General features: G+C 56.6%; 1 protein-coding gene and 1 long non-coding RNA gene across 2 annotated transcripts; one reads left to right on the top strand and one right to left on the bottom strand.

Annotated features, from left to right (window-relative positions):
* Positions 1-1593: 1593 nt before the first annotated feature.
* CYB5R3 (cytochrome b5 reductase 3) lies at positions 1594-26784 on the bottom strand. Its single transcript, XM_081250327.1, has 9 exons — positions 26673-26784; positions 17370-17501; positions 13895-13967; positions 13430-13536; positions 11123-11252; positions 10562-10645; positions 10255-10340; positions 6535-6634; positions 1594-2723 (listed from the first exon to the last, which is right to left on the bottom strand). Exons 1-9 carry the CDS (start codon positions 26691-26693, stop codon positions 2551-2553), a joined length of 906 nt encoding a protein of 301 aa, XP_081106453.1. The 5' UTR covers positions 26694-26784; the 3' UTR covers positions 1594-2550.
* On the top strand, positions 2752-8228 carry LOC308625809. Its single transcript, XR_014017151.1, has 2 exons — positions 2752-6489; positions 8088-8228. It is a non-coding gene; the product is annotated as an uncharacterized lncRNA (long non-coding RNA).
* Positions 26785-27901: the final 1117 nt, after the last annotated feature.

Genomic DNA, 27901 nt, shown 5'->3' with positions numbered 1-27901 from the left:
TGGCAGGTGGATTTTTTTTTTTTTTTTTTTTTTGCGGTACAGGGGCCTCTCACTGTTGTGGCCTCTCCCGCTGCGGAACACAGGCTCCGGACGCGCAGGCTCAGCGGCCATGGCTCACGGGCCCAGCCGCTCCGTGGCATGTGGTATCTTCCCAGACCGGGGCACGAACCCGCGTCCCCTGCATTGGCAGGCGGACTCTCAACCACTGCGCCACCAGGGAAGCCCTGGCAGGTGGATTCTTAACCAGTGTGCCACCAGGGAAGCCCCACACTGTCCCGTCTTTAACTTCCATCTTGGCATTTCCCATCACCTGTTACTTGTTTAGTATCTTTCTCGCGAACAACCCAGGAGCAGGGAAGGGTGTGTGTGGAGCAGCCTTGGCCCTGGCCCTGGCCCTGGCACAGTGCTTGAATGAATGAAGGCACTCCCTTCCTCACCTGTAGCTTCCCCAGGACAGGGCGACACCTGCCTTGCCTCAGGCCCGACCTCCACCCTGAAAGCCATTCACTGCCCTGAGCCTCAGTCTCTCCATCGGAAATAGGTGCTACTGACTTCTACTTCTCTCAGGGCTCTCCGGAGGACAGAGTAAAAAGGAAAACACCGGGGACACACGGGGTTGTCCAAAGTTGGGACTGGGGACACCTTTTAACATGGCTGAGATGATGTGAATAAAGCTGGGTGTGAGGGGAGGGTTAAAAGTTGGACCCACTGTCCACACTCCATCTATTCCCAGGAATCTACCCTAAAAAAAGTCATAAGAAAGGAGGGTGAAGGACTGCCCTGCTGGCGCAGTGCTTAAGAATCTGCCTGCCAGTGCAGGGGACACAGGTTCGAGCCCTGGTCTGGGAAGAGCCCACATGCCACGGAGCAACTAAGCCCGTGCGCCACGACTACTGAGCCCGCGCCCTAGAGCCCGCGAGCCACAACTACTGAGACTGCGTGCCTAGAGCCTGTGCTCCACGACGAGAAGCCACCGCAACATGAAGCCCGTGCACCATGACAAAGAGTAGCCCCCGCTCGCCACTAGAGAAAACCCGCAAGCAGCAACGAAGACCCAATGCAGCCAAAAATAAATAAATTTAAAATAAATTTTTTAAAAAAAGGAGGGTGAACATGGCCACTTTTATAAAATCCTCAAACTGGAAACAGCCTAACTGTCCAACAACAGGGATTTGCTACATAAAAAAAGCATGATCCATCTGGGTCTATGGTGAGTTTCTGACCACAGGGGGAAAGCACATCTGACATTAGGAGGAAAGCAGAGGCCACACAGTGGATGATGTGGTTTCATCCAAGTTCTAAGTGTTGGCCTCTAGATTCCGGCATTTTTTTCCCTGTGTATACTCTTCTGAACTCTCCCAAGTTTTTTTTTTTTTTTTTTTTTTTGGCTGCACCACATTAGCTTGTGGGATCTTAGTTCCCCGCGGAAGCACGGAGTCCTAACCACTGGACTGCCAGGGAAGTCCCCAAATTTTCTACTACAAACACAAACAAACATCAGAAATAAATGCCAGGCCCTACACAGCCCCTTCCTCTCCCCCTCCCTCCCCCACAATGACGCAGGTCACAGAGCCTCCAGGAGCTGCAAAAGTGTTCAGATTAGCAAAGTTTTACTTCAACGTTATGTTTGCTTATAAATGACTCTGAAAAGCCGATATGCAAGAGGATGACACGCTGTGGTCTAAAGGCAACGTCGAGGCCACTGAGAATGTCCCTCAGACAAGAAGCTCTGCTCAAAATCTCCCCCACCTGGGGTGAGGGCAGCAGGAGGGGGTCTGGGACAGAGGGATAAACACATCATCTTAGCTCTCCCATCAGGACTGGCGGCCCGGGACCCCAAGCTGGTCGATCAGAGGTCAACTGCTTGGAACTCCCAAAGCTGCCTGAACTTTTTGGTGTTTTGGGGAAATGCGAAGGCTCCGGGAGGGCCCGTGTGCCGGATGGAAGGGCCCTTGGCCAGCCCCCTCCTAGTCCAGCCCCAGGGGGAGCCCAACTCCCTGCTAGCCGGGCCTGCTGTACCCTGGGGTCGGGGCAGCCTCTCACCCCAGCAGCCCCGTCAAGAGGACTTTTTGGTGTTACCTGTCATGTAGTGTCAGGTGCCGAGACCTGACTGTGGCCCTGAAGCAGGCAGTGGGTAGGGGCCTGGCACCTGCAGCTATGGGCTGCCCGTATATTTATGTTTATTTCCAGAGTGTGGTATGCTCTGGGGAGGGTGGGCAGCATGGTGCTGGCAGCCTCGGCCCAGTAGTGTGTGTGTTTTGTGGGGGGGGGGGGTTGGGGGGAGAGGGGGACATCTCCAGTGAGGCCCGGACAGAAATCTGCCCTAAAGGTGGCCAACAGTGGCCACCTGTAACAGAGCCCTGCTTCCAAAGGGGCCCCTCGGGGGCCAGCCCAGCGGGGTGACCTCCCAGGCACGGGCAGGCCAGGCTGAACCAGGCTGCAGCAGGAGACGTGGGGGAGAGAGGTGTTAACAAAGGACAGCAGGAGGGGTGGGTACGGACAGGGCGACAGGGTGAGTGCGGGGCGGAGCCAGTGGCCAGGGCCCGCCCATCAGAAGGCGAAGCAGCGCTCCTTGGGGTGGCCCACGCGGTCCAGGTTGGGCAGGCAGGCGTACTGGATCATGGGCGGGGGTCCGCACATCAGCACCAGCGGCTCCTCCTCTGGGGGCGGAAGGTGGTCCCGGATCATCTCCTCGTTCACGAAGCCCTGGCTGTAGTCCCAGGCTGCGGGGTGGGAGACCAGGTGAGCCCGAGGACGGCCGTGTGACCAACTGCCGACTGCCCACCCGCCCAGCACCCTCTCCTGTGTGACAAAGTTCCTGTGCCATGAATTCCTCCCTTCTTTCCGCAAACACTGAAGAATGAAGAGGCTGAGCCAAGTAAACCCTTACCCTGACCCCTGCCCCCAAGCCTGGCTCACCTGTACCACAAAGGAAGCCCATCAACATTCCCCCACCACGCTTCACAGCGTGCAAAGCATTGCACTTCCACTGGCCTTTCATGTGGCCCTCAGAACCGCCCTGTGGGCGGACAGGGCAGGGGTTACTGATCCCGTTTTACAGATGTGGAAACTGAGGCGAAGAGGACCCAGAGTTGCGTTGTCCCAGGTCACACAAAGAAGCATGGACAGAGCTGGGACGTTAGCCCCAGGTCCCAGAGGTCCCCCAGCCAGCGCCAGGCTGGTCAGGGTGACATTTCCTACCCCACCACCCTCCATGCTACCTACCGGCCCTGTGCCCACTGTCTGACTCTTCCCTCTACTGCATGTCGGTCCACGAGGAGCTGTCTGGTCCACAGCTGTGGTCCCAGTGCCCAGACAGCCCCCCACACAGTAGTTACTCAATAAATAATGAGTAAAGGAATGCGTCCCAAATAAGCAATCGGTGAGCCTGAAAACAGCAAGGCCAGGACCCAGGCTGAAGCTCCAGATGCAGGACGCTCGTGGCAGCAACAGCTCCTCTAGGTCCTGCTGGCCTCCCTGTCTTGCGCACGCACATGGGCAGTGTGTCTCCAGGTTTCACCTGAGATCCAGAGCCACCTTTTATTCCTACAAGTCATTGCTGGTGCCCGTGGCGAGAACCTGGTGCCCCGAGGCTGGCAGGGCTCTAGTCCCACCCGGGCCCTCAGGACTGACCTGCCAGCAGGGGCTGCTCAGGGAGGGGAACCAGCCAGTTCCAGGCGCATGGCGGGCCCACGGGGACGGCAGGCTGGCAGGGCTCTGCCAGGAGAATGGGGCTCTGATGACTGGGGCCCGAGGAGAAGGGGAGGAGGCGGCACCCAGCCCGGCTCCGCTCTGGCTCCGATCTATGCCTTGGCTTCCACATCTGCGCTCAGGGCCGTCCTCCCCCATCACGGCAGACAATGCTCTCTGCGTCACATCATGTACACTCCATGGGGGGGGTCCCTTGCGAGGGGCCAAGCCAGTCCCAGCTGGTCTTGGGATGAGGAAGAGTCTGCTGTGCTGAGCAATGGGGTATTCTTTACCTCATGGACACTGAGCTGAGTAACCGACCCCATCTCCCTTTTCACTTTGGCTGCTGGAAAGCTCAGAGTGATATATACATGGCCACCCACAGCAAGTGTGCACCACAGTCCATGCTTCTGTACAAACCTCATTCCCAACTCCATTTTATGGCCCTGCCCTTGTTTTTCTTTCACTCCCACTTTCCATTTATACCACTCTGACTCACTCTATGAGTCTTTGTAAGGTGCCTAAAATCCCTCTGGAACAAGGCGGGACATAGGTAGGTAGATATTTTATTAACAGATCTAAAATTACTTTGAAAAAAACTGCATGGGACTAAACCATATTTGCTAGTGTAATGAATGTACAGGTATGTAAGACACATCTCAATTTCACAAGGACGTTTTTAGACAGTGTATTTTTCTTTACATGTATATTGAAGGTGACTGTAGGGGAAACAGAGTCAGCTGGCCCCTCTCCCCTGTTCTTTTGCTTAGCTCCACAACTGCCTGCTGGCCTGGTACCATTTTCCTTCTCAGCGTCTACCCTTTTCAGCTTATACCTAATGTTATCGCAATACCCTAACTACTCTCGAACTGTGGTCAGGGTAATAATAAACTAAGTGTAAAATACCGGGAGACTACCCAACTGTATTTCTCCTTGGCCAGTAACTGGTTACTCTTAAAACTGTCCCCAGGAGGCACTTCGGTATAGGCGTTGCCAGGTGTCACCACCAGAGGGCAGTGCCCACCCCTCCTGCGGCCAGGCCCTGTGCAGGCAACAGGGGTAGAGGCCCCTGCAAGGACACGCCCATCGTGGCCAATGAGCCTACCTGACCACACTCTAGAACATGCAACCAGAAGGGAGCTAAACCAGCTTTCATTTCCCCCTTTTGAATGAGACATGGGTGCAAGATAAATATTCCTTTCTTGGGCTTCCCGGGTGGCACAGTGGTTGAGAGTCCGCCTGCCGATGCAGGGGACGCGGGTTCATGCCCCGGTCCGGGAAGATCCCACATGCCACAGAGCGGCTGGGCCCGTGAGCCATGGCCACTGAGCCTGTGCGTCCGGAGCCTGTGCTCCACAACGGGAGAGGCCACAGCAGTGAGAGGCCCCCGTACCACAAAAAAAAAAAAAAAAAAAAAATTCCTTTCTTTACTGGAAGCTCAGACTCCCAGAACCATTGCCTCCTGTCCAACCTCCACTCTCTATGACTCTACTTTGTCTTTCCTGGGTCTCACTAATCACCTGCCACTGTACTTTATAATTTACTAATAAACCTGTTTCCTGTTCATCCTCCCCTACTAGAACATCAGCTTGGGCCAGGCTGGTTTCAGGAACACACAGAGTGAGGGGTCCGACCAGGAGGAGACCCGCTGAGACACGGGTGGGCCCAGGACAGCTGGTCCAGCCAGAGGCCCCAGAACAAGACTGTCGGGTCCATGGATCCACCAGGGGGCCCAGGATCTGATTCGGTCAACCCAGGAGGGTGGCTCCTCTCTCAGGGATGGACCCTCTTGAGATGGGTACCCCCAGAGCCTACCTGCTCACTTCTGGGGGAAGCAGAGGGTGGCCTGTTCCCCACACTGTGGTGGTTAAGTCCCAGGGAACCGGGTGGCTGTGTGAGGAGCAGGAGGCAAAGCAAGGGCAGTGTGGCAGCAAGCTGGTGCCCACGTGGGTGCTTTGAAAATGTCCAGTTTCTAATATTTAAAAATTTCCCATGGAAGTGCAGGGCCCCAGCTTCCCCTGAAAAATGGAAAGGCTGGCCTCCAGGGTGGTACTCCTGCACAGCAGGCATGCACGCAGCTGGGAGGGGGCTGCCCCTCTGCACAGGCAGATGCTCTCCAATTCACCACAGTCCCCACCACTCCCTATAGTCTCCTAACCCTGAAGCCAAACATCACCGGTGTTATCTACCAAGAAGCCTCAGCTGCTGCTCTTCTTACAACAGAGAAGAAGTTAAGATATTTTTTGTAACCACATCTACCTAAGGCAGGAGAATGGAGTACAGTTTAGTTCCCAGAGGGCAACCTTGTTTCAGGTTTTAGGGGCAGCCCTCATTCACCGCCTCCTATGTGACCTTGGCAAACAGCTTAAACACCTGGATAAGTAGAATGAAGGTAACTGTACATCAGCCCAGCCCACACTCCAGGGCTGATGACTAGAGAGAAAATGGGTGTAAAGTGCCTTACAGGGTAGACACTGCAACGTGGGAACACTCACCCTCACCCCCAGCACTGGCCCTGGAGACCCGCCCCACAGTGAGCCCCAGCCCAAGGGGAGAACGCCAGCCTTCTTTGTCCAGCTGAGAGCAGGGCAGGCAGGGGAAGGTGTGGGGCTCTGGAGGCGGCGGGTGTGGATTCAAGCCCTAGCTCTGGGGTTTTCTCACTGTGTGCTGTGGGGCACTCACGTTGCCTCTCTAATCCCTCTTTCCTCATCACCTTCCTCTCACAGGGCCACAGTGAGCACCAAAGGAGACCATGCAAGCAGAAGCCTCCACAATGGCAGAGGGCTCCGCCAGGCGAGGGTGGGCCGGCACCTCCACCCAGCCCACCCGCCTGGGCACTCTCACCTTCAGGGGCTTTGTCCACCGTGTACCAGAGCTTGAAGCGCGCAGAATGTTCGTTCCTCAGTTCCTCCAGCTCAGGCCGCAGCAGGATGTCCTTCTCCGTCTGCGGGGGCACAGGACCCAGCGGTCAGGAGGGACAGTGACAGGGACTGCCTTTGGAGACCCTCGTCATCCTGCCCACCCATGGGCCGCACACTTGGCAAAGCTTCCAGGGAAAGTCCAAGTCTTTCTATGTTCTGGCGTCTCAGCTTGTACATCCACAGCCTAGGAAATACAGATACTACTTCCCCAGATCACACCTGTCCCTCCGCAGCCTTGCCCACGCCAGTCCCTCTGCTTGGCCTGCAGCTCCCCACTTTCCATCCCCACTGATTTCATTTAGCCAGCCCCACGTGGCCCTGTAGAGTTCAGCTTGTCACCTCCTCCAGGAAGCCTTCTCAGACCCCCAGGGAGCATCAGCAATCTGCTCCCGAAACAGCCCCTCTTTCCATTCCTAACCACAGACTTTGCCCTGTATGTTTGCAGGTCACTCACAGACAGACAGGGCTCCTCAGGCCAGTGGGTGGCGTGACTGATCTCATAAGACTGTTGTGAAACTGGGGGCCAAAGAGCTCTGTCGATCAGAAAAGGTCACTGGCTCACAAACCTCTACTGAGCCCCAGGCTGGGTGAGGCAGATGACAGGAAAGGCGTGGAGATCGTTCTGAGCATCCTCTTTTCCTCTTTTTTTTTTTTTTAACATCTTTATTGGAGTATAATTGCTTTACAATGGTGTGTTAGTTTCTGCTGTATAACAAAATGAATCAGTTATACATATACATATGTTCCCATATCTCTTCCCTCTTGCGTCTCTGAGCTTCCTCTTTATGAACAATGCCTCTCTGACCACCCTCACTGCCCTGTTCCTGAGGATAAACTTGAGGGAGTGGAGTTCAGGGTAGAAAATTCCACATGGTTAGGGCGTTCAACACAAGCAGCTGCTTTACAATCCCCAGGCAGGTTACACCGAGGTGCACACCAGCAGTGTGCCCAGGAGAATCCATCTCCCTATGCCTCTACCAGCACTGGGTAATGATCCTTTAAGCTTTGGCAATCAGATTAATGGAAAGTAAAGCTTATGTTTTATTTTTTATTATTAATAAGTAAGTTTGTCACTGGTCTAGTAATATCTTATTAGTTTGTAAAAACTTTTTATATGAAGGATATTAATTTTCATTGGTGATGCATTATACGTCTCATCCCCAGTTACTTATCTTTCTACCTTATTTATAGTTTGTGTTTTTCCCCAGGGGAGCTTTTCATTTTTAAGCAGATGGTTCCATCAATCTTCTCCTTGACGGGCTCTCCCTGGTGTCTTGCTTAGACTGACCATCCTTGTTCACTCATTCATCAATACTTCCTGTAAAAATGCTCACCTTCTACTTTTAAAGCTTCAGTTTTTTACATGTATATTTTTAACCTAAACTTCATTTTTGTATAAGGTAAGGTAGGGATCTACTTCATTTTTTCCAAGTGCATAGCAACTAACTCAACACTCCTTTTCCTTTCTCTTTTCAGGTTTGGTATGCCACCTGCATCAGATACAAAGTCTCACCTACACTTGGGTCTGTTTCTAGACCAGGGCTGTTCAACAGAGTTTTCTACAATGATGGGAATGTTCTACAATAGATCTGTGTTATCCAGCAGGGTAACCACTGGCCACATGTGGCTATGGAACCAATGAAATGTGGCTATTGAGACTGGGAAAGCAAGTTTTTAATTTTGTTCAATCTTAATTAATTTAAGTGTAACTAGCCACATGTTCCAGCATGTCCCAGCACAGTCTAGATTTCCTGTTGTGCTATCCAGAAATGCAGTTATGTCCAGTAAGCCCAAGTCTCACGTGTGGCTCCAGAACCATGCTGTTTTTATCACTGACACTTTTCAGTATGTTTTAATATCCAGTGCGCTAAGTTCTTCCTTGTCACTCTTCTTTTTCAAAACTTTCTTGGCTGTGCATGTGTACTTTGTCTTCCAGGCCATATTGCATAATTTTGTCATATTAAAGGGGAGAAAATATCCCAACTGGGACTTCGAGTATTACTTTATGAAGAACCAACACCTTCAGAATATCAGTCTCCCTGTCCAAGAACCAGGTCGCCCCGTTGTTTATTAACACTCCCTAATGCCCTTCTGAGAAGTCGTACTTCCCTTAGGCTGAGGCTGGGGGCAGAGCCCCGGCCTCCCCTGGACTCAGGATTCCGTCCTCAACCTGCCTCCCCACCAGCCTCCACCCCCATCACTCGGTCACTCCAGGAAGAATGCACATGTCTGCAACGTTAAACACTCCTATCCAAGGCCATCTCAGCCCTCACAACCGTCCCAAGAGGTGGGCCCCCCATTACCCTACATTACGGATGGGGAAATGGAGGGGCTGTGGCCCCCGTCCAAGCCGAGCACGGAGGTCACTGAGGACGGGGGAGGGAGGGGCAACGACTCAACTGGAGCAAAGCAGCAGTTCCCACAGTGTGGCCTGCGGACCCCTGGGGTCCCCGAGACCCTTCAGAGGGACCTTGAAGTCAGAACGATTTTCATATGATACTTAGTTGCATTCTTCACTCTCCTCCCTCACCGGTGAGGAGTGGAACTTCAGAGGCTACATGACTTGTGACATTGCACTGACTAAAATGCAGAGAGAGATACAGAATCCACCGCCCCTGCTAACGGGCACAAAGATGCCCGTCCAGGCGACAGAGGGCTGACGGTCTCCACAGAGACTGCCCCAGCACTACCAAGCTGGACGCCGCCCACCCTCTCAACCCCACCAGCCAGCTTGGAATTTCTGGCTGTTTCCACCCACCCCTAGTCAAGGCCACCTCAGTTGGCCTCAGAGCAGTTTTCTGCAGCTGGGTGAGACCTCAGCCCGGGGACCTCAGCCCGGCACCCCCGCCTCCAGGCTCGGTGTCCTCACAGATGACACGGGGCAGAGCCTGGGCCAGATGGACCCAGGGGAAAACTGACCTGAACCACATCTGAGAGGCGCAGGGGGCCTGGGCATAGCCCCCACACAGGCGGGGGGTGCCTCGTCTTAGCTTCCCCCAAAAGGGGCATCACTATAAGGTCCAAATATTCAGTCATGAAACACTGAACCTAGAAAGACCCTTGTGATGACCTGGCTTCATCAGCTCATTCCACAGTGAGGGAGCAAAGCCCAGAAAGGGAGAGTGACTTGTCCAAGGCCACAGAGCAGGCCGGGGCGGGCAGGCAGCAGGTGTGGGGAGGAAGACATGCATTCAGGAGCCAGGGAGCCCAGGTCCAAACCCTGTCTCAACTCCCCCAGCTCAGCGACCTCGCGCAGAGGGGACCTTGGCACATCATCTGTGAAAACGGCCCTTCAGGCTCCTCCCACTTCACTGGTGGGTTCCAAACTCTGTGTGCAGTGAAGGGAACCCTGAGGTTCCCAGGAAGCAGCCAGAGGAGTGAATCTCGGGGTGTGGGCGCTCCAGGTGCCTCACCCCTCCACCAAAGCAGCCCCACTCGGGTCGGACGCTCTGAGCTCCGCACTGAAAAGCCTGACCCCACCAGCCCCTGCAAGGGCTGCTGTGCAGAGCGTTCAGAGCACCCCTCACATTTCAGCCTCCCTGAGCATCTCCACAAAGCCATGCAGACCCCTGAGCAGTGCCTGCTAGGCCTCGCCCCCTCTCAGCAGGAGTCGGGTTTGCAGACCTCAGGACCACCCACTGACCTGGTTGGCAAAGAGCAGGTGGCACACGGTCTGATCATCCGGGTCCTTCATGATGGCACGGATCACCTGCAGCATTGGGGTGATGCCTGCAACACAGCCACCCCCCACACACCGCATGAGCGCCTGCTGCATATGCACAGGCCCAGTACCAGGCAGATGCCCAGAGAGCTGTCAGGACAACTGGGTCCGGGTCTCTGACCTTGGGAAGCTCCCAGTCACTTGTAATCTGTGCCACGTCCCACACCCTGGCCCTGAACCACGACATCCGCCCGCTAGGGACTCAGTGAGGGGCTCCAGGTCCACATACCCGTTCCTCCTGCAATCATGCCCACAGACTTCACCGTTGTGATGACAGGGTCGGATTTCTTGTCTGGACGGATGGCAAACTTTCCTGGGGAGAGGAGAAGGGGTGAGGCCCAGCTCTCAGACATGCTGCGCTTGGGGGTCGGAAGGGCTGGAGAAGCTGCCCCCACCTCAGGGGTTCAGGTGCGGTGGCCACCATAGCCCCCAGCCAGTCAGGGTGAGGGGGATGGGAAGGCGGGATCGGGACCAGATCAAATGCAAAGAGGGGCACGAGGATGGCTGGGGAGCAGGGAGGCTGGAGAATCAGGGGCGTTCCAGCTCAACCCTCCCCTTTGTTTGTTTTCAGCCAAACAAAGCTGGTCTGTGGGCCGCATGTGGCCCCCAGAGGCAGCTGGTCTGCAACCCCTGTGCTGGCCACCTTAATTCCTAACAGCCAGGAAAACGGAGGCCCCAGAGAGGAGATGGCTTGCCCTGCGAGAGTCACCCATCCAGACAGCAGCAGTCGGGACCTGCACCCAGCATCCACCGCCCCCACTGGGTCCTCAGGGAGTCCAACCCGGATCACCTTTGCCCTGGTAGACCAGCAGCCCATTTGGGCCTCGGAACTCAATGGTGTCTCCAATCTTCATGCTTTCCAGGTACTGGGACATCTTCCCTCCAGCGGGAAACTTGGGGTGGGTGTCTTTGAAGTAAATCTGCAAGACACCCACAGTCCTCAGCTCCCCGTTCCCAGGGCTGCCGGGGTGAGCTCTGGGCCACAGCGGAAAGACACTCTTCTGGGGTCTTCTGCGGCCGTGTGTGGCCTTCTCACACAATGCCCCTTCCACCCATCAAAACTCACCCGTCTGTGTCTCGTCCCCCGTAGTGGTCTGCCCTCCCCATAACATCCCCTTGGAGGGCAAAGCATCAGCCTGGCGTCCAAGGCAGCGACCCGAGGGCCTGCTGCATAATGTTCTGCCAGGAAGCATCTCTGTGACCCCCACCCCCCAACCCTGGCAGGAGATCCCCATGGCTGTCAGCTCAGCAAAGGCTCGGGGAAGCCGGCTCACCAGGCCCTCCTGGTGAATGTTCAATTCCTTCCACTTCGTGCTGCCATAAAAACATCACTCTTGGAACAATTTCCTTCCCTGTGCCCTTTGGGATTTCAGCTTTGGAAAAAGGGATGTGCTACAACCCTCGTACAGAGAGATAGGCAGACAGAGGAGGAGCTCCAGGGCCGGGATGGCTGCACCAGGGGGCATTTCTGCTGGGCCTTGAAGGGCAAGCAGGAGTGAAGAGCAGAGAAGGGGGAGAGGCAGTGGGGGAGGGACAGCGTGGGCAAAGGCCAGGGGGTCTAATAGGGCTTGGGGCCTCAGGGGTGGGGTGGGGAGAAGAGCTTGCGGCTACAGCACACGGGATGTGTCTGTGTGTCTGGGGTGCGGGGCAGGGAGAGTGGAGGGAGCGTGGGCAGAGCCCACTGCGTGCCAGGCTGGGGCCCTGACCTTCAGCCAGGGCCAAGGGGGCCAGTGAGGTCTCCAAGCCAGGAAGGGCCTGGTCCTGGTGAGTATTCCATCTCTACTTGAATCCCCCCAACACCTTCTCCACATCTGGCTCGAGTGACTTCAGCAAGAACAGATGCTTGAACTCTCACCACCTTCCCTTTCCTTCCAGACAAAGCCCCAGACTACCAGGGCCTCCAAGGATCTGCCTGGCCCTGCTGACCTCTCCCTTTCCGGTCCCTCAAGTCCTCAAGCCTCCTCCTGACCTCAGGGCTTATGCACCTGGAAGGTCCTTTTCCTCTGTCTCCACCTGGCTGCCGCCTCCCCAGCCGCCAGATCCGGCCCCACTGTTGCCTGCTCAGGGGGGCAGCTCTCATCACCCCACCCCTGCTCCAGCTCTGGTGCCCATTCTAGGTGCTCAGTCTCTTGTGCTTGTCCCCTCAACAAACACTGACCTCTGTGTGACCACCTGTTCAGTGTCCACTCTCCAGCCAAAGACAAGATACCGAGGCCGGGTGGGCCTGGGCACCCAGCACGGGGTCTAAATGACACCAAGCGAAGAGGAGATCCAGGCCGGAGCCAGGACTGACAGGCCCAGCTCCCCTCCTGCCCTCACAGACACAGCGCCCAGCCCAGGACCCTGTAAGAGCCAGGGCTGAAGCTGAGGCCCAGCGGGGGTCTCTGCTCCTGTCCCCCTGCCCAAGGGCCCAGTGAGGGGGCCCTGGGGCCTGCACAGTGGAGTTGAGAGAGCGAGCCTGGTCCCCGGCGGGTGCTGAGCCAGGGCGGCCGTGGAGGTTTGGGCCTTGACTAGGGAGGGTCTCTAACACCCAGCTCACCAGCCTGGGCTGGTTCACACTTTTGGGTGTGTCATCAGAGAACATGCATCACTGCTGGAAAGTTTGTGTTTCTAATTTTCATAAAAATGTACCGGGCTCTAGTTGTCCTTTCTCCTTCTGTTCAGCATCTTGTTTTTTAAGATCCTTGCTGGTTGTTCTCTGTCTCTCTGGTCTGTTGCTTCTAATGGCTACACCTTCCCACAGCGCACACCCAGCCCCCGACCAGTGACGGACCCCAGAAAGCCCCTCACCCTGGCTCCCGGACACGGTCCCGTGAGCTCCTCGTACTGCACCCTTGGCGGGCTCGTGGGACACTTCCCAGGGGATGAGCAGGCGCCCAGCTCACCGGGCTTTGCCAGTCTGAGCGCAGGAGGGTGAGCCCTCCACAAGCCCCTGCCCTCTGCGAGACCCCAAAGCTTGGCTTGTGCTAAGAACTATGATCTGCTATTCACTCGGAAACCAGGCACAGCGCGCACAGGGCCCTCAGAGATCAGACTGTGGGGCCTTGGCTGTGAGGTGGTCACCCCGCCCCAAGCAGCTGTGGCCCTAAGACCTCACCTTGATGACCAGGTCCACAAAGCCCTTGTCGTCATCGCTGGAGACGGGCGTGTAGGGCCGAATGACTAGGTTGCCATCGATCCGAGCCGAGAGGTAGATGTGCTGGCCTGCAGGACAGCAGGGGTGAGTGTGGGCTGACGACCCCTGCAGGGCCCCCTGGGTCTTGCCAGCCCACTTCACCGCACCCCGTCCAGCATTCAAAGCCTAGCCTGACCTCGGCTCCCACTGCTCCCTTCGCCACCCCCAGGGACTCCCATCATGTCCCATCTCTTTGCCTTTGCTCGTGCTCGTGTCACTGCCGGGGACACTGAGGCAACTGGCCTCTTATTCTGACACTCACCCTTGAAGGCCCAGGGTGGCTGTCACCTCCTCCCTGAAGCCTTCCCTGCACTAACTGAAATGCAAAGTCCCCACCTCTCTGTCCCAGCACCAGCTCCACGTGCGCTGGGTTGGGGCCACACTCACCGACGGGGAGGCCCAGGATGTGCTGGGGCGACGGCAGAGCAAAGCGGAACCGGCGGGTATCATGGCTGATGACCTGCAACGAGGCGTGAGCTGCTGGACGGCACCCAGGGCAGAGGCGCCTCCGGACTCAGAGTGCCCACCCCTCCCCAGCACCGGAGTGTCATTGAGAGAAGTGACACTGACATGTGGACATACAACCTGCACACGTGTGTGCAAGGGCACAGAGGTCAGGCACACACTGGGTGCACCTCTGCTCTCACTGGCCCAGAGAAGGGCAGTGACCCACCCAGGGCCACAGGGCAAGGTGGTCAGAGCAGGGAGTGAGCTCAAGATCCCAAAGGGATGGACTTTCCTGGTGGTGCAGTGGTTAAGAATCCGCCTGCCAATGCAGGGGACACAGGTTCGAGCCCTGGTCCGGGAAGATCCCACATGCCGTGGAGCAACTAAGCCTGTGCACCACAACTACTGAGCCTGCGTTCTAGAAACCATGAGCCACAACTACTGAGCCCTTGTGCCACAACTACTGAAGCCTGTGCGCCTAGAGCCTGTGCTTTAAAAAAAAAGATCCCAAAGGGAGGCTGCCAGACAGCCCAGGAAATTCCAGGGACAGGAGGAAAGTATCCACCTCCGCCACAGCTTGAGAAATGTCCTGGGGTGGCAGAAACAGCTCAGGGACTGGGCCAGCAAAGTGGGGCAGAGCTGAGACAAGGCCCCACGTGCCCAGGCCTGGGACTCAAGAGAGGGGCTCTAGGGCTTCCCTGGTGGTGCAATGGTTGAGAGTCCGCCTGCCGATGCAGGGGACACGGGTTCGTGCCCCGGTCCGGGAGGATCCCACATGCCGCGGAGCGGCTGGGCCCATGAGCCATGGCCGCTGAGCCTGCGCGTCCGGAGCCTGTGCTCCGCAACGGGAGAGGCCACAACAGTGAGAGGCCCGCGTACCGCAAAAAAAAAAAAAAAAAAAAAAAAGAGAGGGGCTCTGGAAGCCACTACACTAAAAGCACCCCCCCCAGCCCCCTGCCGAGAAGCGGGACAGCATGATCGTGGCTGGGCTGCAGAGGGCAGGAGGCATGGCAGCCTTGCTGCCCAGGAGGTCACTGGGGCTGGCCATGGCCAAGACAGGGTGTGCACCCAGGGTGTGATCAATGGGTGAAGGCCATTCCCCCTCCAGGGTGGGGCAGAGGATGCTTAAGAGCGAGGCTGGGCTGAGGAAGGAGCCCAGTCTTGACTGGGGCCAGGGAGGCGAGCATCCCACAGTGAGCTGTGTCAGAGCTGGGAACCGAACCCAGTGCCCGGACTCCGACCTGGGCTCCGGAAGGCCCCTGTGAGGTCTCCCCTGCACCAAGTGCAGCAGGATGGTGGGTGTCGAGGGGCCGTTTGGAGGGCAGGCAGCTAGCTGTCCAGCACATGTTCACGCCCACACGAGGCAAGGTCCAGTGATGGACAGTATTACCACCTGGAGGGGAGACGCCAGACCTCTCCAAAGGGACAGAGCGTCACTCTAAGCATCACTGAAGCGTGTGAGCCAAGGCAGGTGGCCTGGATCTCAGGAGAGACGGTGCCCAGCCACCACTTAGGATGCAGTGCTTGTTGGCGGCCAGTGGGCCTCTCTGCCCCCCAGTCCAGGCCTGAAGCTGCAAACGGAGCCCCAGGGCCTCCTGCAAGTGGATCCCAGGATTATCAACTGGTCCTGGGGCTCAAGGTCAGAAACCCACATGCCAGATGTTTTTGGAGGCAGAACAGAAATGAGAGAAAGACACTGATGATTACTAGCCCAGCACAGCAAAAGTCATGAGGCTAACGTGTGTGAGGGCTCGGCACGGTGCTGGCCGTGATGACCCAAGCAGTAGACTCTCAGAGCTGCGGGCAACCTTGCTGATCACCTGGTCCAGTCCCGTTCAGAGAGGGGAAGGGCCGACAGCCGGGACCCCTCCCTGGGCCACGGCAAAAGTATCAAGAGCAGGCCCACCTGCTGACCCACCACTAGGCTACAATGGGGGAGGGTAACTGCTAGCACGTGTGTCTCCTGCTCAATCAAAGGGGCCTGGAGGGTCCACTGTGTGACATCCTTGTGATAAAATACCAGACGGTTGTCAAAAATAATGAATCAACTTTGGGTTAGACGTGTAAAGGTGTCCATATTGTACAGCTGGGTAAAAACTCAGGTTATTAAAAAAGAGAAACTAAGTATACACACACCTGAACCTCCACACATCATGTACACAGGAATGTACTACCAGAAAGGCTCACGGTGACCCGTGAAGGGGACCCTCTGCAAAGGGGTTATGGGGGAGGGGAACATTCACACCTCACGAACAGAGCACATATAAACATGTGCTTTTATTTTATAAAAGTAAAATTTTTATAGCGAGCACATATAAATCATACATTACTTTGGGAATTAAAAAACAACAAAGAAAAAGAACTTTATAAAAGAAAAAGCTTCTAAAACATTGTTATTTCATTTTAGTAAGAAAAAATTGTGTATAAGATATATTGAGAGGATTAAGTGTGGTCTCATCTGGGAAGCAGTCATTTTTTTTTCTTTTTCTTTTCGTTTTGCCTCTCTCTGGTTTTCAACTTCTATGAAATCCTGGTACAAGTACAGTCACAGGAGCCCCAGCTCTCATGTGGAGCCCGGGTGCAGACTAGAGCCCAGGACTCAGGCTTCGGGCAAGTGACTGACTTTCTCTGCCCCATGACTCAGTTTTCCCTGTCACACCCCTCCTGAGGCAGCTGCGGTGGCCAGAAATAGCACATGGGAGGGGCTCTGATGAGAGAGAGTAAGGAGGGAAACAGCTTTACAGGGTGGGCGGCTGGGCAAAGGAGGGAGAGGATGGTTTTAAATGACAATCAGAGGTTTGAAAAGGAAAAGCATCAAGTGGGGAGGGCAGGAGCAAGCCTGTGGGAGGAGCAGATGGAGCTGCCCCGCCCATGAGATCACGAGATCAGGAAGGGAATCTGACAGATGCAAAAGACTCTAGGGGCCCTGAGTGGGTGACCCTGCGGGCGGGGAAGGAGGAGGGGAGGAAACCTTATCTTTAAGGAAGGGGCACTGGGATGGGAGGCAGCTGGGATGACTACGAGGCCTGGGCCTGAGTCCTGGTCCTGCCCCTAACTCACAGTGTGACCTCAGTTACTCCCCTCTTGTCCTCTGTTTTCACAGCCATTAAATGGTTACTTGGACCCAAGAGTCCTTACGGGATCCCTCCCACTCTGACCTTCTGGGGAACAGTGAGTGTGGTTCAAAGAACCAGCTCTGTGGGCAAAGACCTGAGTTCAAACCCCTCTGTCGCTTACTGGTAGCCTTAGAAAGGGACCACCTTGCTTTCCCCATCTGTAAAACGGGCAGATAATGGGACCTACTTCACAAGGGGCCGCGCCCTGAGCACATAGTAGATGCCTGTGAAATGCTGTGATGCTGACAAGGACAGAGAGGTGCCCATGTCCCACGACCCCCCTCAGGCCCCACACTGACCTCCTTGTCAATCAGCCGCAGCGGGTACTTGATGTCCGGGTTCTCGAGGGTGATGGCTGGGGTGGAGCGCTGGAACAGCTTCATGAGCAGGCTATACAGGAACCAGACTGGGGAGAGGACCACGTGGCCCAACTGAAACGACAGGACACACCCACGAGGTCAGCCTGCCCCCTGCCCTTCCTCCAAACACACCTCCGGGCCTCTCCCCTACCAGGAACGCCCTCTCCCCATCATGTTCATCCAGGGAACCCCAGCTCCATTTTGGTGCCAGCTGGGAGAAGTTACAAAAATCAGACTCATGAAACCTATCACTGTGTTACTGAGTGGTTGGGAAAGCTCCATTTTCCCTGAGGAATGGGGACAAAGAAAGCTACATAACTGAGCATGTAGCCCTTTTCACTTTGGCTGCCAGGAAGCTCAGCATAAAGTTCCCAAGTACCTGCGCTTAATCTTGAGCACTGTGTATCTGTGCTCCCTCCCTCCCTCCCTCCCTCTAGTCAGTTTCCCTGGCCCTATTAAGTGATGTCAAGTGCTAGCTCTATTTAGACAAACAGACAAACCCCTGAGCTCTGGGGTTCTGCCTTCAGGTGCGAGGGGCAGCCGAGGCACTGAGCCAGACACTAGGAAACTCTGCTCCTTGCTGGCTGTGTGACTCTGGACAAGTCCCTTCCCCTCTCTGAAATGAACTGGACCAGGTGATCTGCAAGGTCCCCTGAAGCTCTGAGAGTCTACTGCTCAGCATCATGCAGAGTCCTGCACAGGGGTTAACCGCATGACAACCCTATGAAGTAGGCACTGTCATCACCACCACTTTACAGATGAGGAAACAGCTCAGAGAGGTGAAGCAACTCACCCACAGTCACACAGCAGGCAGGTGGGGAGCTGCAACTCAAACCTGAGTCCACCTGCCTCCCCAGTCACACTCTTAAACATCAGGCCTCACCCTCATCATCACTCACCCTCTTGCGCGGCTCTGAGAACCTCTTCCTTGCCAGCCCCCTGCCCCCCATATCGCAGCCTCACAAAGACCCTAGAGGCAGTTTGGATTTTTTAAAAACAGAGAAAACCCAAATCCCATGGCCAAATAAAACTGCTTAGGTTTACCTGGAGAGGACACCCTTGCAAAGAAAGACAACCAGCCTGCTGCTCTTTCTAGCTATTTTTGTCCCTGGGAAAAGCACTTAGCCTCTCTGCCCTGTTTCTCCACCTGTGAAATGGGGGTCATAAGCTACACCGTCTGGCTGTGAAGATGGAGATCAGCCATGGAAAATGGCTAACCCAGGCCGTCCCCCAGCAGGCACTTGACCTCACTGGGTATCTGTGTGCAGCAGCTACCCTTGGCCATCCGGAAGTCAAGTCCTGGGCAGCCTCCACTATCTGGACCACAAGTGAGACTCAGGAAGAAAACAACAACGGCCTCAAGACCCCTCAGACCAACCCTACAGTGGAGAACCTGGCAGACCCCACCCTAACCAGGGAGCAGCACAGGAAAGGGGCCAGCTGACACCGTGCACCTCCTGACACGAAGCAAGAAGGGCCCAGCACGGCTCTGTGCCTTCCTTCAGGAGCACACAACCTGCCTCTAACACAAGGAAACACCAAGGGCTTTTCTCCGCGATAACTGGCACCACTCTTCAAAAATGTCAAAGCCAGGGCTTCCCTGGTGGCACAGTGGTTGAGAGTCCGCCTGCCGATGCAGGGGACACGGGTTCGAGCCCCAGTCCGGGAAGATCGCACATGCCGCGGAGCGGCTGGGCCCGTGAGCCATGGCCGCTAAGCCTGCGCGTCCGGAGCCTGTGCTCCGCAACGGGAGAGGCCACAACGGTGAGAGGCCCACGTACAGCAAAAAAAAAAAAAAAAGTCAAAGCCATGAGAAACGAAGGCCGAGGAACGGGTCCAGATTAAAGGAGGCTCTGGTGGGTTGGAGGGTGCTCCCCTAAAACGCATGTCCACCCAGATCCTGGGGATAGAAAAGGGTTTTTGCACGTGTAATTAAACTAAGGATCTTGAGATGAGATCCTCTTGGATCCCCCCGGTGGGCCCCAGATCCCATGACAAGTGTCCTTCTAAGACAGAGGAGAAGACTCAGAGGAGAAGGTTGTGTGAAGACAGAGACTGGAGTGATGTGGTGACACGCCAAGGAGGCCAAGGACTGCTGGAAGCCACCAGAAGCAGGACGAGGAGGAAGAACCCTCCCCATGGCCTCCAGAGAGCATGCCCTGCCACTACCTTGATTTCAGACTTCTGGCCTCCAGACTATGCAAGAATGAATTTCCACTGTTTTATGCTACCTAGTTTGTGGTAATTTATATGCAGCCGTAGGAAACAAATACAGTAAGTCCCCTACATGTGAACGAGTTCTGTTCTGAGAGCACGTTCGTTAAGTCCAATTTGTTCGTTAAGTCCAGCAAAGTTAGCCTAGGGACCCGACTAACACAATCAGCTGTACTGTAATAGGTTTATAATAATTTTCACACAAATAATACACAAAAAACAAACAAAAAATAAAGAAAACATTTTAATTCTTGCAGTACAGTACCTTGAAAAGTTCAGTAGTACAATACAACAGCTAGCATACAGGGGCTGGCATCGAGTGAACAGGCAAGAAGAGCTACTGACTGGAGGAGGGAGATGGTAGAGCTGAGGGATCGCCAGCAATAGGAGACGGAGGGCAAGTTGCAATCTCACTCACACCTCACGTTGACGTCTTTCACTCACACGTTCACACCTTTGAAAGTTTGCAACTTGTAGGGGACTTACTGTACAGAGGCCAAAGAGACAGAACAACTGAATACAATGTGTGGTTCTGAATTTGATTCTGGGCCACGGGGGGGGAAAAAAAAAACAGTTGTAAAACACAATCCTGAGACAAAAGGTAGCATATGCATGAAGGCCCATAGATTAGACAACAGCACTGTATCAGTGTTACATTCCTGATTTGATCATCGTCCTGTGATTACGCAAAAGAATGTCCTCGTTCTTAGGAGATAGATGCTGAAGTATTTAGGGGCAAAGAACCATCATATCTGTTGTTTACTCTCAAATAGTTTAAAATACACACACACACAATAAAGTAAATATAGCAAATGTTAATATCTGGTATATCTTAGTGAAGAGTATATAAGGGCTCTTTATACATTCTTTCAACTTTACTGTAAGTCTGAAATGATTTCAAAATAAAAAGTGAAGAAGGGAGTCCACACTAGTGGTTCACATAGTGGGGTCAACAACCTAAAGTTCTCCCAAAATACTGGTTCTCAAGAAAATTGTTTCACAGCTTGTTCACTCACCCTCCCTAGTGTACCTCCCTGACTTTAGTTCTCACACCAGATGACCGTGTGTATTCTTCTTATCATAACACTACAAATTCCCCTTTTTGCCTTGGCTGCCAGGAAGCTCAGAGTCAAATTCCTTGCTTGCATGGAGGCCTCTCTGCTTCCTTTGCAGGCCTCTTGAGGTAGCATGTTCTGCAGAGAACAGACCTGGAATGGGCCCCTGCCCTATGGAGGGTCAGGTGAGAAGATCCTCACCTCTCAAGGCCCAGCCTCACTGCTCCCTCCCTTCCCGGAAGCCCTGCCAGAACCCCCTACTCTATCAACTGGGGAGGACACTCTGGCTGAGTACTTGAGGCCTCTCTGAGCCTCGGTATTCTTGGCTGTAGAAGGAAGGTGAGGGCCACCGCCTGGCCAACAGCCCAGGGGAGCTGGGATATGAGATGAGATGGGGGGCTGAGGTCACCGAAGGGTCTATAACCTGGGGAATGTGGGCACGCACACAGGTTTTTCTACCACCCTCATGGGGACACCATCACCCAGGAGATGGAATACCCAAATGAAGGAAGGGCAGAGGCACCAAGATCCCACACGGGGCCTGGCCCTGCTCCCCAAACCGGCCCAGCTGCTTCAAGATGCCCAGCTGCAGCTTTGGTTACAGGCCTTTTGTTGGGCTCAGAACACCGTGCCTCTCCCGCAGGCAGAGCCTCCAGGCTGGCTGCAGCCACGGTCTCGCCCCACGGGGCCCCTGGTCTGTAACCAATGGGTCTAAATAGAAGGCCTGAGGGAGCTGGCCCCAGCGCACCCCTCCGGCCGGCACAGGGCCACACAAAGGGTCTCTGGCCACCTGCCCACTTAACCAGTACCTACCAGGTCCTGGCCACCAAGTGGTATTTCACCCACCCTGGGTTGCATTTAAGGCCCGTTGGCAGCCCTGGACTCTGGGGTCAGGAGACTTGGGTTTGAGACCCAGCTCAGGACTCCAGGAAAGAATCTTCACCTCTCCATGCTCCATCTTCCTCAAGTTCACGAGGACAGTCCCACCTGGGGCTGGGGAGGAATCGAGGCTGCAAAAGGCCATGCATGGAGCAAAACTGGCCAGTGTCCCCGAGCTGGCACTGCTCCAAGAATGGGACGTGAATTCTCTGGCATAATCCTCACTTCAATCCTAGGCTATAGGTACTGTGATTGTCATCAAGTTACAGATAAGGAAAGCCAATCCTCAGAGGACCCACACCCATTTCTCAGAGAGGTTAAGTGACTCGCCCGTGGCCACGCAACCCAGGCCTGTATAGCCCAAAGTGTGGCTCTTCCCAAGCCATCTCCCAGGACAGATGCCCTGGAGCCCACAGCCCAAATCCCCTTGCTCCAGCAGTCCAATCTCCTGGCTCCCGCAGTGAGGCCCCAGCTGCCCAGACTAACAGGCTGCTCCGCCACCCCCAAACACCCACCACGGCTCCCCACTGCCAACACCCAAGGTCCCCACTATCCAGTCACAAGCCTTTCTTGCCTTAGGCCTTTGCACACTCTCCCTTCTGCCCTGAATGCCCTTTCTCTTCCCTCATCCAACCACTCCTATTCCACTTCCAGAGCCCAGCTCAACTCTTACCCTCTAGCTAAGCAAGCCCTCAGCGGACTTCCGGAGCCCCCGCCCAACCTCTGCAAACTCCACGGGGATGAGGGCGACTCTGATGGTCCCTCTGCTCCAGGACTCTCCCACATCAATCAGGGAGGCCATATCCATGGAGAACATTGTTTAGGGAAAAAGTTGAGTGAAGTTACATTTGCAGGAAATCACCATTGTTGGGAGTCCTGGAAACAAACTTAAATGACATTAAGAGCCCAGGTGGAGTTATGTTTGGTTATTATGTTCTCTGGAGTTTTATTTCCCCTCCAGCACAGCCGTTTAAGTGCTCAGCCAAGTTTAATAACTAAGACCCCCGGGCCTGTAGCTCGCTTCACAGCCTGCAAAGCACCTTCCCTTCCATTTCCTCACTGACCCACAGCACTGGGAGACAGGCCAACTGCATTTTTCATTTGACAAACGAGGAAACTGTGGCTCAGGGAAGCCCAGGGTGGAGTCTGGGCTTCGGTTCCCAATGTTCTGTCGCTCACCCCAAATCTCTCACCTGCCCCAAATGCCAGCCCATGGTTACATGCTGAGCCATGAAAAAGACTCATTTGTCAACAGTTCTGAAGATGAGTCCTCAACACTGGCCTTGGCCCTTACACAGAACTTGCAGATCCCAGGCGCCAGCTTCGTGTTCCCTGGATGCCAGCCCTGGGCTCAAAGGGCTGGGCCAGGTCCCCCACGTGAGGTCACAGACAATGCACGATGGCAGACCCAGGGAGGCGGGGGACCTGGTGTCTCACCTCTAGCACTCAGAGCAGAGACACTCAGTAAATATTCGTGGATAAATTCTCGAAGGGACAAGAACAAGCCCCTGCACTGCAGTCTCTCTCTGACTTTTCTTACTTTGTCTGAAAGTTTCAGCAACCAGGACAAGAGACCAGATGCCTCCAGGGGGAGGGCTGGGCTCGGCCCTCCATGGAGCACAGGGCTGAGGGGTTGGATCCTGAATTCCTGGCTGTTTCCACACCTGCTGGGCACACCTACCTCCCGGAGGTGTGGTGGGACTGGAGCCGCTGCTGGAAGGAGCTGTGCCAGTGAGCGGTGGATAATGTGAGCGGCCTTCCTTCCAGTCCCCGTGCCCAGACGCGACACTCTCGTATCTCACACAGTCCTTGGGCCCGGGACGCGGGCGCTATGGCCACTCCACTTCAGTGAGGACACTGAGGCAGGGTGAGAGCTGGCATCCAGCTCGGTCCGTGCACTGAGCCCCAGCCCTGCACGGTCCCTCTGCATCTGCGGACAGTCTGGCCACTGAGAGAGCAAGGGTGCACTTTGTACAAATTCCTCTCTGGGAGGCAGCTGTGAGCCGACCCTAACTGTCAGTCAGTCCTTCAGGTCACAAACCCCAGTGGGCACAGCTGCCAGGGCCCGTGTGGGATGCGGCAGACACAGGTCAGGGGACCCCGTCCCTGGGGAGCTCAAGCCAGTGTGGGAGATGGACGTGGGCAGAGAAAAGGGTGCCATGGAAAGGCGAAGCTTCGGCTCTGGAAAACTGGAGGCTTTACCAGACTCACAAGGGGTTGCGATGCCCTGTTTCCCGTCCAAGGCACCACTCCCACCCCTGCAAGCAGTGGGCAGAGTAAACAGGAGGCAGGCGGCCAAAGCCAAGGTCCCACCCAGCTCCTCCTCAGCTCTGCTGCTCACACACACACACACACACACACACACAGAGCACGTCACCCCAGCTCCCCAGGGGAGCTAGGGGACAGCTGCTTCTCCAGGCCTTGACCTGGTGCCACACTGTGCCCACCAGGGAACCCACCACCTGCCTTTCCCCACCTCTGATAACACAGGAAGGGGAGAGGGAAACAGGGTGCCAGAGTCCCAGGATGTCTCCAGGGAGCCCCCAGCTCACCCACCGCAGCCGAGGGGCTGGGTAGCCCTACTACCCCCGTGTGGCACCCAGCCAGCTGCTCACCCCCTGGAACTCCCCACCGGGACCCTGCCATCCACTCTACCCAGGTCAGGTCTGGGTGGGCAAAGGGACCTGCCAGGACCCCCCAGCTGGCAGGCCCGTTCCTCCCCAGGTGCCAGGCCCCTGTGCTGAGGCTTACCTGCCTGCTGCCTGCCCTCCAGCTGTCCGGCTGGGATCTGCGTGTCCACCTCCCTCATGGCCCCCTTCTCGGGAAGTAGGAGCAAGTGGGAGGGAGTGCAGGAAGCTCTGCAGCGAGGGGCTCCTGGCTCGGCGCTTCTGGGAAAGGGAACCCAGGAGGAGGGGCAGGTGGCCAGTGGAGCTGCCCTCCACAGGGGAGACCCAGCCCTGCTTCCCAGGGGCTGGGGGTCTGGACCACGGACTAGGCACAGAGCTGCCAGGGGCAGGGGAAAAGCCTTGGACTCTACCTGTGGTGGCGGCCTGTCAGGGTCCACTGAGCACTCACAACTGTGCTGGGGGAAGGGGAGCCAGAGTCGGGGATGGCAGGCTAAGCCCCCAACATACCCCCAGGTGGCTGGCAGGTTCAAGTGCCAACCCCTCGACGTCCCCCCTTCCGGTGTGTGGGAGGAGGCCTCTCTCAGGGCCTGCACGTCTCAGATAAGACGCCTGGTGCCCAGAGCCCGGGCTGGCCTCCCGCAGACGGCGTGGAGCCGCTGTGCCAGGAGGGCCTGCCTGGGGTCTGCTCCAGGTATTTGGGCTCAAGTGGGGACCCCGGCAGGGCCCACGAGGAAAGGGCAATCCTGCCACCCTTTGGATAGAGGAGGCTTAGGAGTTGGTGAAGGTCTCCTGACGCTCAGACGGGGCTCTGCCCCTCATAGAGGGGCTACAAGGAGTCCTTGGCTACTCGGCAAAAACACTGAGCAGCCATATCCTGGGGACACAGAGACAAACCTAACCAACAGGGCTAGAAGGTGAGAAGCACTGTGGGAAAACAGCAGGGGCGGGGGTCTGGGTTCCAGTCTGGAGGCTGAGCAGTGAGGGAGGAAGGGGATTTCTGGGAACACAGTCAGGACGTACGCTGAGCTGGGGTGATGCCCCCAGGCTTGCCCTGGGCAAAGCTGCCCCCTGGACTGAACGTCACCCAGAGTCCTGGGCTGGGCCACACATTCACAAGCCAACACCCAGGCCAAGAGGCCTTCTGCCGAGTCCCCAAGGGGGAGCCCCACAGAGCCAGAGGGAGGAGGTGGAGGAGGACGCCAGGCAAGAGGTTCTGGGCCAAATCCTCCCAGTGGCAGCCCTCCCCAAGTGCCCCCAGCCAGCGCCCAGGCAGGCACCCGCGTGTGTGGGTGGGGACCGCCCTCTGGCCACAGCCTCAACGTGGAGCGCAAGCCACGCACCACCACTGTGGCTTCTGAGAAATCCAAAAGGCCCGAGGGCGAGGGAGGGCGGCCCTGGGCCGAACCAAAGTGACAGCATGACAATGGACTTTGCAGCTCCACAAGTTCAGACTCCGCCAGCCCGGCCCGTGGCCAAGTCTGAGTGGCATTTCTTCATCTGTAAAATGGGGCCAACGGCTGGGGCCTCTCAAGTTTGCTGGGTTAAGAGAGACCAGAGCCTAGCTTGCAGCCCACAAGAGGGTTCAGGGGCTGTTGTCGGTAAAAACTCTGCGATCCAGCAACACTGCACGTGCGTGCGCACACACACTCACCCACTCATTCCACACGTACACACTCACCCACGCGCGCGCACACACACTCACACACTCACTCCAGATGCACACTCACTCCACGTGCACACTCCACGCGCGCACACACAACTCACACACACTCCACACGCACACACACACAACTCACACCCACTCCACACGCACACACACACTCCACACGCACACACTCGCAGGTACTCACGGTCACACTCCCGCACACCTGCTCACTTTCACTGTCACTCACCCCCATACACACTCCTGCACACGCACACGTCACACCCACACACCCGGTCACACACACGCCCTCACAAACTCACACTCACACATACGCGCTCCCTCCTTCACACTTCACACGTGTTCAGTCGCACTCACACTAACTCACACGCGGGGGCACCGGCCACGTTCACGCCCGCACTCGCTCAGCACTCGCGCACACATCCGCACTCCTCGGCCGCCGGGCTGAGGGGGGGGGCGGCGGCGGCGGCGGCGGCGGCGGCGGGCGGGGCGCCCCGAACGCGTGGCCGCCCGCCTCCGGGTGACGCCCCTCGGCCGGGAGGGCTGGGCCCGGGGGCAGAGGCCCGGGCGTGAATCACGGCCGCACGGGGACCACCGGGGCGCGGCGGGCGCGGCGGGCGGGCGGGCGGGCGGGCGGGGTGGGGTGGGGCGGGGCCGGGTGGGGTCCTGCGCCCCGCGTCCAAACCCGGCCCCCCCGCCCCTAGCGGCCGGGCGCAGTCGGCGCTGCCCGAGACGGGGGTCCGGCGCCCGCCGGTCCGCAGCGACGCCCCGGGCCCGCGGCAGCCGGCGTCCCCTCCCCGCCTACCGTGCTCAGCTGGGCCCCCATGGTGGCGCCGCTCTGCGCTCGCTCCGCCGCCGCCGCCAAGACCGCCGCGCCCGGAGCCAGCCCCCCGGCCGCGTCACCGAGAAGGAGGGGCGGACCCGAGCGCGGCCCAGTCGGGGCGCGGGGGCGGGAGGCCGAGCTCGAGGCCCGGCTCCGCCCCGCCCCGCCCGCTTCCGTCCGCGGGGAGAGGGTTGAAGGGAGAGGAGCCGTTAGAACGCGAGGCCGGCCGCCGGCGCAGTCGCCCCGGTAGCCTGCGGCGGGGCTCTGACCCGCTGTGTGGCCTCGGGTGGGACGCTGGCGGTCTCTGGGCCTCGTTTGCCATCCTAAAGGGGAGAAGATGGCGCCCCCCGTTGATGGGATCTAAAATAAAATCCGGAAACTCCATCGCGGCCTCCAAGGCCTGCAGGAGGAAGCCCCGCTTGGCCTGACCTCAGCCTGCGCCCCTGAGCACGTTGCTGGGCCTCACAGGCCTTCTTGTTCCTCAAACTGCTCGGCTTGGTCCCACCTCCAGGCCTTTCCCTCTCTCTGGAACACCATCCCCAAATGCCTCAGGGTCAGCCTTGGCTTCTTGCTTGGGCATCAGGAGAGATGTTCCGTCCTCAGCAAGGCCTGCCCTGACTCCCTCTCCAGGCAACCTCTTGTGGTCTTCCTGGCACTTAGCATTGAGCAAAAGTCACCCTTTGTGTTTCTTCAGGGATGGTCTGCCCCCAGCCCCACCCCATCACAGTGGACTGTGGGCTTCCTGAGAGCAGGACTCTGCTTTGAAGTCCCCTGCCTGCCTGGAACCTAGCACAGAACATAGAGTAGCATATAGTAGTTGCTCAATAGATACTTGTTGAATTAGTGAATTCAGCAGACAGTGGGCAGGTGCCTGCTCTGTGTAGGCCCATGCTGGCCCACAAGGGCTCTCTGGCCTTGATTGCAAAGGAAGTAATCAAATAGGAAAGCTTAACTTCAGCATGTGCAACCAGTAAGTTCTCATTGCTAGGTGCTTCCTAGGCCACCCACGGCACAGGTGCCCTCTCCAGAGACACCTTCCACAGAGACCAGGGGAGCCACAGACAACCCCGAACCTCAGCATTTCCCCCAGTCACTTCTGATTTTCTCCGTGTTCTTTGTTACACCTGGATTGATGATGATTATCACGAATGTGGATGTCTGATGTTGGATTTTCTTCTTGTGAAATTTGGAGGTGACGAAGTTGGCTTTCT

Source organism: Mesoplodon bidens (genome assembly GCF_964165515.1).
Source record: "Mesoplodon bidens genome assembly, chromosome: 11".
Taxonomy (NCBI): Eukaryota; Metazoa; Chordata; class Mammalia; order Artiodactyla; family Ziphiidae; genus Mesoplodon; species Mesoplodon bidens.
This window is presented reverse-complemented; position numbering and strand designations above follow the sequence as displayed.

What these genes read in the sequence shown, in the direction of transcription:
- CYB5R3 (XM_081250327.1), bottom strand. Translation starts at nt 26,693, where the DNA reads ATGGGGGCCCAGCTGAGCACG. An exon ending in CATGATTGCAGGAGGAACGG is followed by an intron (nt 10,341 to 10,561) that starts GTATGTGGACCT and finishes GCTGTGTTGCAG; the next exon opens with GCATCACCCCAATGCTGCAG. An exon ending in ACCTGCTCTTTGCCAACCAG is followed by an intron (nt 6,635 to 10,254) that starts GTCAGTGGGTGG and finishes GTGCCCCCGCAG; the next exon opens with ACGGAGAAGGACATCCTGCT.